The following is a 10,893-nucleotide window of genomic DNA, read 5'->3' on the forward strand; positions in this document are numbered from 1 at the left end:
ATGTAATAAACTAAGTATATATATGCCTGGTATTGTTACATTGCTTTATTTCAAGGCTGACTTGGAGGAATTAATTCAGATGCCTCATCCATTAGATGACAGTTTAACCTTCTGAAGATTTTGATTTTCCCTGTATGGTTCTGAAAATTTCTTTTTAAGAATGAATTCTTAATATCGAGAGTCTTTCTTTTTCCAAAGTGCAAGGCCTTCTATGTTATTATATTTAATAACAACTTTCTTTTAAAGTAACTTATGTATATACTCCTTTTATATTAAAAGATCATCCTGAATAGTAATTTTATTTAAATGTTATTTAATAGTTGTATTTTGGCTGAAGAAATTTAAGAGAAATATTTTGTTTTTTGTAGGGTAATTTTGTCATGTTCATGAAACTTTTATAAACCCAACAAAAAATAATAAACAGTTAAGAATTTCTAGTTAGAACAATAGGGTATTTCCTTTTTAAAAGTCTGTTTGTCATCACTGTTGATTGATAGTCTCCAACTGTTTTCAAAGTTATTAGTCTAAGCGAATTTTAGATTAATGTTGTATAGAAAAGTGTGTTTTATTTAAATTTCATGAAATGAGTTTGCTAAGCTAAATTGTAACAGAGTGGTAAGACTGATTAATCTCCCTGATTAATTTCCCGGACTTTCCACACCTAGACTCAGTTCATCATTTGCATTAACAATTGTGTAGTAAAACAGAATATATTAGAGGCAGCTCAGCAAGTCAGTTCCTTTTGTCTCCCTGGCCTCTAATTTAACTTGGATGGGAAAAAGGCTTAAACAAACAAAAAAAATGTTGCTGAGTATCTCAGATATAGGCAATGGGTCCTCTCCAGACTATAAAAATAGACACTTGAGAGCCATATCAGCAGTGTCATGTGTGTGTGTTCCTTTCTTTCTTTTTTTTTTTTTTAAATTCCACTGGCAACAAACCACTCACAGGATTGACGTTGCATTTTTTTTTTTTTTTAAGCATATTTAAACACGCACTTTATGTAATGAGGATTTCAGTGTAGGGTTTTTCTGCAGAATACCATTTGGTTCCTACTAAGAACTGTCTGTTCAAATGTTGGAGCATTTGATTGAAAAATCCTTCTTAGCCTTTTTAAAGGTAAGTCATATGATTTTTTTTAAATAAAAGATGTTTCTATCTCTCAGATAATAAAAGATGACACTGCTATACAAACACTCTTAAGATGTTATATAACAATAACAAAAGCAGTAAATGTTTTCATGAAATCACTAGGCTTTAAAAATTAAGTTTGTGTTGTTTTCCAAGTTATCAATCTTCCTACATTTATGTTTAAAAAATATTAAAACCTTGTCCATGATCAATGATATTTCATTTCTTGATGTTTAAAATCTTACATTTTTCTGTAAACATGTATTTGTTAATATTTAAAATGGTTTACAGTCAAATTTCATTATTGTAAAACTATCATTGTATACTTAAGCTATTTATTCAGGATTTTAAAATTATGAATGGAAATCATCATAAATAAAAATCAATATAGTGAGAATAGTTGTTATAAGTGACTTGCCACTCATATCAATATGCTCTCTAGAATGCAGTTAACTAGTTATTACTTTACAGAGTCCTTAACTTATTTATTGATTTATTTTTGTCATTAGCTTATTTAATTTTCTATCTGAACTGCACAATTTTTGGTGAACTTGACTTTGTCTACATGGTTAAATGCAATGTGTGATTTGAATATTTTCTTTTTTTTAATGAATAAAGATATTATAATTGCTACTGGGAATGGTAAATTATATTAATGTCAAATAATGATTCTAGATTTTATCACTGACCTAAGTATGAATTATATAAAATTTTGTAGCAGAATAAAAATAAACTAAAATTAATGTTTTAGGCTATTTAGGAATCATATTACAAATATCGGCAAATTATCTTATTGAATGATGATACCAAGTTTAAGTAAAGGATAAATCATTCTAAAGAACTTAAAAGTTTTAATTTAATTACAGTAAATTAACTTATATATAACTATAAATGGCATAAATTCTCTAGAGTAAATCTCAAATAATTACTAGAATTGTTAAGTAAAATATTAAAAAATGTTTAAAAAAATTTTTTATGTACTTTTTAGTCCATTCCTATGTGGTTTTAGTAATTTCTTATGAATCTAAAAGAAACATTGCTTTTAATATTGGTCACAGAATATCCAAAGTAAAAAGTTTTTAAAAAGTTTTGTGATATAGAGAATTTAGTGGTTCATTGAATTTTATGAGAGAAAACACATGATTCATTTACCAGAATCATTATTAAAATAAAACAATAAATCAAATATACAGTCATCATATAGTAGGTTAACATGGGAGGAATCTCATAATTACAATTAGAGTGGTCCTTAGAGTATACTAAAAATGTTGGAATTTATCTGAGAAATGTTAGTTCCTATCATTTTTTATGAAAAAGTTCAGCCATGTTTACTCAAATACATTTGGATCTTATGAATATTTTGTTCCTGAAGGAACTAATTCTGTAACTATTTTCTAATTTAATCATGTATTTTAGTTCACTGGCCCAAGCCATGGCTAAAAGTTTCAAGTAGCATTGCTCTAATCTAGTAACTACCTTACCATTTACATGATTTTCTAAGTTTCTGTATATATTAAAAAAAAAAAAATATTAGATTACATTATAATTTAAATGTTTTGTAAATAATCATTTCTATTTGTATAAACTATATACACTTATAAGGTTTTTTATAATATTGGTCAATATGAAATTACATTGTTATGGTTGCTCAAAATATTTTATAATAATATTTCAAAATTACAACATTTGCTATGATAGGAATTTTTATACAATATCTCATTTGATTTTGATATTTGCAACCTTATTTAATGTATACCATACTTATTTTAAAGAAAATTGAGTAACAGAGAAACTATAATATTAAGACCTAGAATCGAACCTCAATTACTCGCTTCAAAGCCCAGAATTTTAACCATTGCAAATTGTATAGTATCTTACTATTGATAGTAGAATTTGGGGTAGAAAAAAATAGGTAACAGTATTTCTGTCTAGGGTTCAAAGATTAAGAACGGCTCTAAATAATTCCATTTAAACCTAAACAAATATTACTCTAATCATTTCAAACCTACAGTAATCTCTGTAATCGAGTACTCCAAAAAAGTATTCCAAAAGAGAGGCTTGTTTATAGAACGTTCCTTAGTATAACAAGAAGTTCAATGTACTTGTTTTAATTTTTTAAGACGACACCAAAACAAGTTTTAAATTGAAATTTTTAAAGTATAATTTAATGACTATATTATTGTTTGGTATTCTAGATGTCTATAATTTCTTTCTATTATATATTCACCTCCATATATTCTGATTGGATGAAAATTCACAAATTAAAAATTAATTATTTTTTTTTTTACAGATGTCTCGTAATTAGTGTTCTTTTCTATACCTATCATTATTCTTTGCTTTCTAAATTTAGGTACTTTAAGCAAGAAGTATATTATTACAGATATCAATGTCTTGTCAATTTCTTAAAAAGGAAAAATAACAAAGAATAAAATTTAATACAAATTAGCAAGTGATATAAATTAGCTATTTTAATATGTAAGAGCTGTATTATTAAGAAAACCAAGTGTGGAAGACACAAATTTTACATGCTCTAAATACCTAAATTTGAAAGAAGATTGAGGACAAACTACAATTCTTTTTTCCTGAAGATAAACATGAGTGGAAAAGCTGTTGAATAGAATGTGCCGTGTAGCCTGAACTTTTATGTACTCAGTGCATAATGCATTTGGCCCTTCTTTACCTCAGGTGAATAAAACTGATTGTAATTTTGTAGTACAAAGCCTAAGGTTAAAGTATAATTATAATAGCAATACTTAATTACTCATGATGATATCAAGGTACTGAAGAGTAATAAATGAGCCCAAGTATGTCTAATATCTTGCCTGTTAGAGAGGGAAAAGAGTTAGAAACTTATATCGAGTTAACAAAAGTAGTTCAACTAGAAAATTTGAAAAAGTAGATATACTTAATCAATCTCTCTCTCTGTCTCTCTGCCTGTCTCTCTGTCTGTCTGTCTGTCTATCTCTTTCAAGCATATCAGTCCATGTCTGAAGTAATGTTACCTAACTACTTGTATCTTTGCTTATATATCAGTCAGGCTGGTGTTAGACTAATAACTGTCTAACCATGTAATTCTTCAGAATAAATTATCTAACACTTCTATTTTCTGATGAACTTGATTCAATAGTAGTGGGAGTGTACACTATTTCACTTCAGTTTTACTTTAAAGCAGACAGAGCCTAGGTGGTACCCAGGCATACCCATTACATGACATCTCTAGGCTTAGGGTCTGTAGAAGTCATAATAATGGATTTTCAGGTTTAGAGAGGGAGAAGGAAAACATGTGCTGTCCCCTAGGTCCTCCAGTGGACATTTTTGGGACTGTTTGCTCCTTGCAGAAACTCCTCTCTGTAGTACACAGGGCTACTGAAAAAAAGGATAAAGATTCTTGATAAATCAGATAGATTCACAACTACGTTATGGCATAGAATCAGAAAAGGGGCAAATATATGCATATACATATATTTGCATATACATATACACATACATATATGCATATCTATCTTAGCAACCATATAGTGTAATTTTAAAATCATTTCTATTCTATCTGTCAGACTGGCAAATGATATTGACATTGAATAATTTTTAGTGAATTTTATATAGGACATAACTTTTGAAAAAAGATAACTTAATCTTTGAGTTGTATTTTTTAATAGATTCATAATATTATATGAACAAAACTGGAATTTAACACTATGGTTTTCCTGTCCCAATTTTAAATGGGCTTGCAAAACCATACAATCAACAGAGATTCTCCTAGAGCTTTATAAAGGTGGGAAGGAGAGTGTCAGATGGTAGTGGTGAGACTAAGTTAGAAATCAAGGTCTCTGGGTTCCTACCAGTGCTGTTATAGTTACTCTGTCTGTTGATCTTCCATATAAGAATTCGAGTGAAGAACGGGTTAGGCTTCTGAAATTAAAAACTGATGATTTTGTCTTAGCATCTTATTTTACACATGAGAAAATTGAGATACAGAGAGATTAAAAGGTTTAGCCATGATCACCTGGTAAGAAAGTAGCAAATCAGTTTTTGGTTTAATCTCTAACCTACTAATCTCAATTACTTCAGGTTGGATTCTTATATTTTATTGCTACCTTACTTTATAACTTCCAAGTGATAGTTGGGAGGAGGTGGTCTATGACATGGGTATTCAGCAAAATATTACTTAATAAGCTATCCTGAATATGATTATGTGTGCATAGTATACAAGACAACAGAAAGATATTCTGTGGTTAGCAATTACTCTGGTTGTTTAAAAGATTATATTTCAAGAAAATTTTAAGGTGCTATACAAGTATACATTCCAAGAAAATTCTTCTTGATAATAGCCAGTCCTTATTATCAGCTTTAAGTAATTTGTTCCATTGTATTGTGATGACCTTGGCCAAAGCCATACAAGGTAGCATGTTTCATAATGTTAGAGAGTGAGGAAAGCTGTTCTTCACACTCCACCCCAGACAATTAAAAAGCCAACCCCACCTGCTCAATGAGGCACAGAATTTCACAGGAAAAAATAAACCACTTGTTTAGACTTATGTGTTTTTCTTTCACATTTGAAAAATCATATGACACTCATGACTATTCAAACTTCTTAACCACCTCAGTGTGAATGAACTCTTTACATCTTGATTTACATTGGAAGCACAGGTAGAGGAAGTTCATGAAGGATAAACAAGAATAAAAAAGAAATAAAATTGCAATGGAAAAAAATTTTGTAACATTTATCTTTTCTGTTTTGGGAAAAAAGTCTAATTTTTCTTATTTTCTCACGATTAATTACTTAGTTATATTCTTGAAATATTCTTGAAAAGTAATATTCTTGAAAAAACTAAATGGTTCTTCAAGTACAAAAAATACTAATAAAATCATAAGATCACTGTGTGGCAGCAAAGCTGTGGAGGGAAAATCTGAAACCATATATAATTTTTTAAAATTACATTTACAGTTTTGACAAAAATATTCTGTGCATGATTCTTTCTTGTCTGTAGCCTCCATTCTGTTGGCATTTATGTTTTACTTGGCCATGGGCATTTTGAAGTAGGGAATATTTGATTATAAGCTACAAAGCACATTTTGCCTGTTCATCAATATCAAGTCAACCCATTTAAAAAATGCTATTACAACCAAAATAGCTCAAATGAGTATATTTTCCAATACTAGTCAAAAATAAGAAATTCTTATTAATTTTGTTATAAGAGGATCCACTTATTACACAAATTATTTTCTTCTAATCTTTATGAAATAACTTCAGTAAAAAAAAAATACCAAAAAAGATTGACTATGTGAAATACATACTGGCACAAACTAGTTTATTTCAGTAGAATCAACATGAATCAATTGCCCATGATAATATGAATAATATTGCAATTGAATATATACAAAAATATTTGAGACTAGTAACAAAGCAATGCTTATTATTAAAACCAGGCATCCTCTACATTCTATATTTTCTTCAAATTCTTTGCACATTTAGTCTATTTAAAAGTCAATTATTAATAATAAAATTGGAATTAAAGTATATTTCTTTAAAATATTTCAGTGTTTCAACACTGTTTATAAGAAACAATTCAGGCGTAAGCTCAGTATTCATGAAAATGGGATTTTCTTTTGACAGTGATAATAATTTTGGTGATATTAGAGAGTATTCTAGTATTGATTTTCTGGTAATGTATCTTCCCAATTTACCCATTTTTTTTTTAAACAGATATCTGACAAATGAGTAGAAGAATTCGTTCTTTCTGAGACTCATCAGATCACTTCCTATAAAATCCATATCTTGCCGTTTATTTGTGAATAAGGTATGGTAAAGAAAACATCTGTTACCATACTTGCTTAGCACTTAGAGAAGATATCAGTTTACACACATTTAGTCTGCAGGGAGTGGATAACTGTGTTTGGGTAGAGAAGCCAGATAAAGGGTGAAGATGCAACCAAGTAAGTGTCCCAGGCTGAGGAAAAGTAGGCAAGGGTGAGAGCACAGTAAGCATGTTCTTCTGGAATAAAATTGTAATAGGTTGATCATCCATAGGAAGAAAGTTTAAAAGAGGAGAACTTTAAAGAACTACTTTATGTGATAATATTTTTTATTTCTACCATTGGTAGGTTGTAAAAAGCAAGAAAGGGGAGGATATAATCTAGAAGGTCAGTTTCTTAAAACAGCAAAAGAAAAAAAAAGCATTTGTTTACTGATAACTGGCAAAATGACCTGTTTCATATATGTGTTTTCTTTGTACTTTGGTCTGTTTGTATTGATATTTAAGCTTCTGTTTTATGATCTCTTTCTAATGATAGAACCATACTTCTTGGAAACCACATTAGTTGGACCTGGGATTTTGAAAGAAGCGAGTTGAACCTTAATTTCCCCCTGAACAAGAAAAATGGGCTGTGATCGAAACTATGGGCTCATCGCTGGTGCTGTCATTGGTGCAATTCTGGCTGTGTTTGGAGGTATTCTAATGCCAGTTGGGGACATGATTATTGAGAAGACAATAATAAAGGTATCAGTAGTCCAAAGGATATATCTTGTCATTCTCATTCGTTTTGTTTTCTGTCCCATATTCGTTTTGGGTAGCTGTTTGATATTTCATGAAAACTGTTGACTTTTATATTGAAGTCACTTTTATGACTTCAATATAAAAGTGATTATGAACAATTGCAACTGTACATAATAGAGAAACATGAAAAGTATAATGTTTATTTGATATGAATGCATCGTTATCTTAAGCATGAATATCCAAATTCTGATAAAAGCTATTTAGAGTTATATAGATTAATTGAAATGTTTATGTCTAAAGAGTAAGCTGATATACTTTTGAATAAAAAATAGGTAAATATGTTTTGTGAGGGAACATGTATAAAAGTAGTTGTACTTTGGTAAATACTAAAAATAGTAAATGCGTATCATATATGCTATAGATTATAAATATATAAGTACATATTATATATAGTCACTTAAACATGATTGTGTTTAATAATACAGCAGGAATTTTTGGTAAAAACTGCTAAACTATTTTTTTATTCAGTAAATTGCTTTTTATATGTATAATAATATGATTGTCTTATAAATATTTCCTGTTTATAAAGGTCTATATTTGGCTCTTAGAAAATACTTTCAGAAATGTTATGTAAGACATATGCCGGTGTATATGCAACAAGTAGACTGTAGTCTTAACTAAAATTAGAGTGATTCAGTTAGACAAGTTTGCACAACAAACCAGAATTTCCCCTCCTAGTTCCTCTAATTAGCTTCATACTCAACAACTTTAATTGATAGAGAAAAGACTAGAATAAAGACAGATCTGCTGAAGTCCTAAACCAAGGATGGCAAATTCAAATGGCTTCAGGAATTTGGAGACAAGTTTTTTTGTTTGTTTGTTTTTAGAGTAAAGCTGTGAAGAACAAGATAAAATAAAGAACAGGGACTATTGTTAACCTGAGAGTGTGTGCCCTGCCCAAACGCATGTGTATTTCTTTTTAACTAAACATAATGCTTGCCAGGTAAAACATATCTAAGTGCTGGCCCCAGCTCTCAGACTGAGTAGATGTCAGTGGCTCAGATAGAAGATTAATAAGTATAGTGTGCAATGGAGAACAACAAGAATTAAATCATAAAATAGGCTACGCCTACCAATTCATACTGAAATTTCTGTTACTACCAATTCCCTATCTCCTTCATGCCTTTATCTATGTTTGACATCTTGCTCTTACCAAGAATATAAGTAAATACTATTTTATTTCACTAAAGTACTGACTAAATTGACAAATTAATATGAAGAATTAATTTTAAATCTGGTTGTTCATTATCAGAAGTTACTATTTTCTGATGTTTCTTTCTTTAGCTAAAATTATAAACATTTTAAAGTTAAAAGAATTCAACTCACTATACCATTATAGCTGCTGTCTTAAAAGATAGTACAATAGGACATTTTTTAGGTACTAGATCCTATACTCGCATTCTACATTTACTCAATAATAATATGGTCATTTCTACCATTTCAATTGCTAAAGGACTGTAAATCTTCAGCCCCATGTTTAACTAAAAATATATATATAAATTGAATGTTATCCCCTTCTTTAAATTCTCAGTTTTTTGATATTGTTTTTGATATGGTTTGATAGAGACAGACAGACAATGGTGAGATGGAACTTATCTAGGAGTATGAGATGTAACTGCCATTGCTTAAGACCCTGTCGCTCTGTAAATTGTGCTTTCTTTCTGGATCCCCTGTGGAGAGAGAACAGAATCACACAAACTATAACTTGTCTTTTAAGAAAGTCTCCAGAATAGAAATGTCACAATAATCTCCCACTGCACAGCATTTTAAATGTTTTTCTTTCTGATACATAATTGATGATCAGTAGCTGAATATGTCATCTATTTTTTTCTTCTTCATTCAACAATAATAGTACATATAGACTCTTTGTTAGGTGGCATGCAAAGTACTAGCATCTATTTTAATTTTTTAGTATTTATCTCTGTATTCATAACCATTAGTCCTGAGAAAATAAGAATTTTGACAATCAAAAATTTGCTTTTGTATAGAGACTAAGAATAAAATAAATTTTAAATCTCAACAAACTTAAGATTTAACTATTGAAAAGCATACTATAAAAAAATATAGAAACATGCAAGACTCTTAGAATTGAATTCTAAAGTGTATAATTCGAAAAAATAAAACCTATTTTGAAGAGGTATCTTTCAAAGTATTCTGTAACTTTAGGAAGAAGGTGAGCTTTGAGTTGGATTTTCAAAAAGTATAGAATTTTGAAAGCCCAAGAAGACTGTAGTAAAGGTATGAAAGGACTGATTGATACTATGAAAAAAGTTGCAATTAAAATGCAATTAAATGTTGTGAGGAGGAAAGACAGAATATGGAGGATGTACCAAAACTATGGGAATAATGAGAGATGATTAAAAGGTGACAACATGGGATAAAATTTAGGAAGCTTTGACCACGAGGCAGAAGACAATTCAATTAATGATATGATAAGCAATAGTAGTCACTATATGTTTTCTGGTAGGTGTGTAAAATATAACAAAACCTGCCGTTGGAGACTGATATCATCAAATGGCTAGCATTTATTTAGGGCTACAAAGAGCTTCATATATACTAATTTATTATACTTTATCATATACTAATCTTCATAAATATCTATGAGATGACACTATTATTTTATACATTTTATAATTACAAGGCATTATATCATCTTCCTAACTCACCCCACCAAAAGGAGGAGTAGTTAATTTCCAAACCTAGACAATCTGAAGGCAGAAAGTAAATGATATGCAGTCTGGTGCTTTATCTACAATAGAAAGTATTGGAAAGTAAGAAGACCAAAAAGAAGAAAAGAAGGAAAAACTATGTAGGAAATTACTACTTTCAAAGAGAATTTATGACTCTCTTTTAGAAAGATTTTTGCACATTATACAACAAAAGACTCTCTGGTCTAGTGTGGTACAGTTCATAGAAAGAACTGATGGTTGATGAGATACTATAGCAGTTTGGATAGAGGAACTAAACTAGGAGAGTAGAGTATGAGCTTCAAAGTGTGCAGTTGAGTTACTACTAATAGAGATGTATATACCTTAGGAGAATAAAATCCAGAGGCTTTACAAATGGTTTGAAATGAACATCAGTATGTATTTCAAAAGTCAGAGTTCAGGTAGATTTTATCATTACTCTATTGATTACTGATAAAACTAAACAGTGTCTTTGCTTTCCAGAATGTTTGTAAGTAGCCCAGACACTATATATATATATA

The 10,893-nt window shown here is 29.7% G+C and overlaps 1 protein-coding gene across 3 annotated transcripts in view; it reads left to right on the forward strand.

The window, feature by feature from the left end:
• Nucleotides 1-1,008: 1,008 nt before the first annotated feature.
• The window catches only part of CD36 (CD36 molecule), a 39,661-nt gene continuing 29,776 nt past the window's right edge, over nt 1,009-10,893 (forward strand). The window contains exons 1-3 of one of the 3 annotated variants that reach the window (XM_011365223.1): nt 1,009-1,119; nt 6,836-6,929; nt 7,423-7,628. In XM_011365223.1, coding sequence (XP_011363525.1) covers nt 7,509-7,628 — 120 coding nt within the window. In that variant the 5' untranslated portion in view covers nt 1,009-1,119; nt 6,836-6,929; nt 7,423-7,508. The remainder of the gene's footprint in view (nt 1,120-6,835; nt 6,930-7,422; nt 7,629-10,893) is intronic. The other 2 variants (XM_011365222.1, XM_011365224.1) reach the window with 2 other exon arrangements.

Source organism: Pteropus vampyrus, unplaced genomic scaffold (assembly GCF_000151845.1).
Source record: "Pteropus vampyrus isolate Shadow unplaced genomic scaffold, Pvam_2.0 Scaffold107, whole genome shotgun sequence".
In the NCBI taxonomy this organism is placed as follows: Eukaryota; Metazoa; Chordata; class Mammalia; order Chiroptera; family Pteropodidae; genus Pteropus; species Pteropus vampyrus.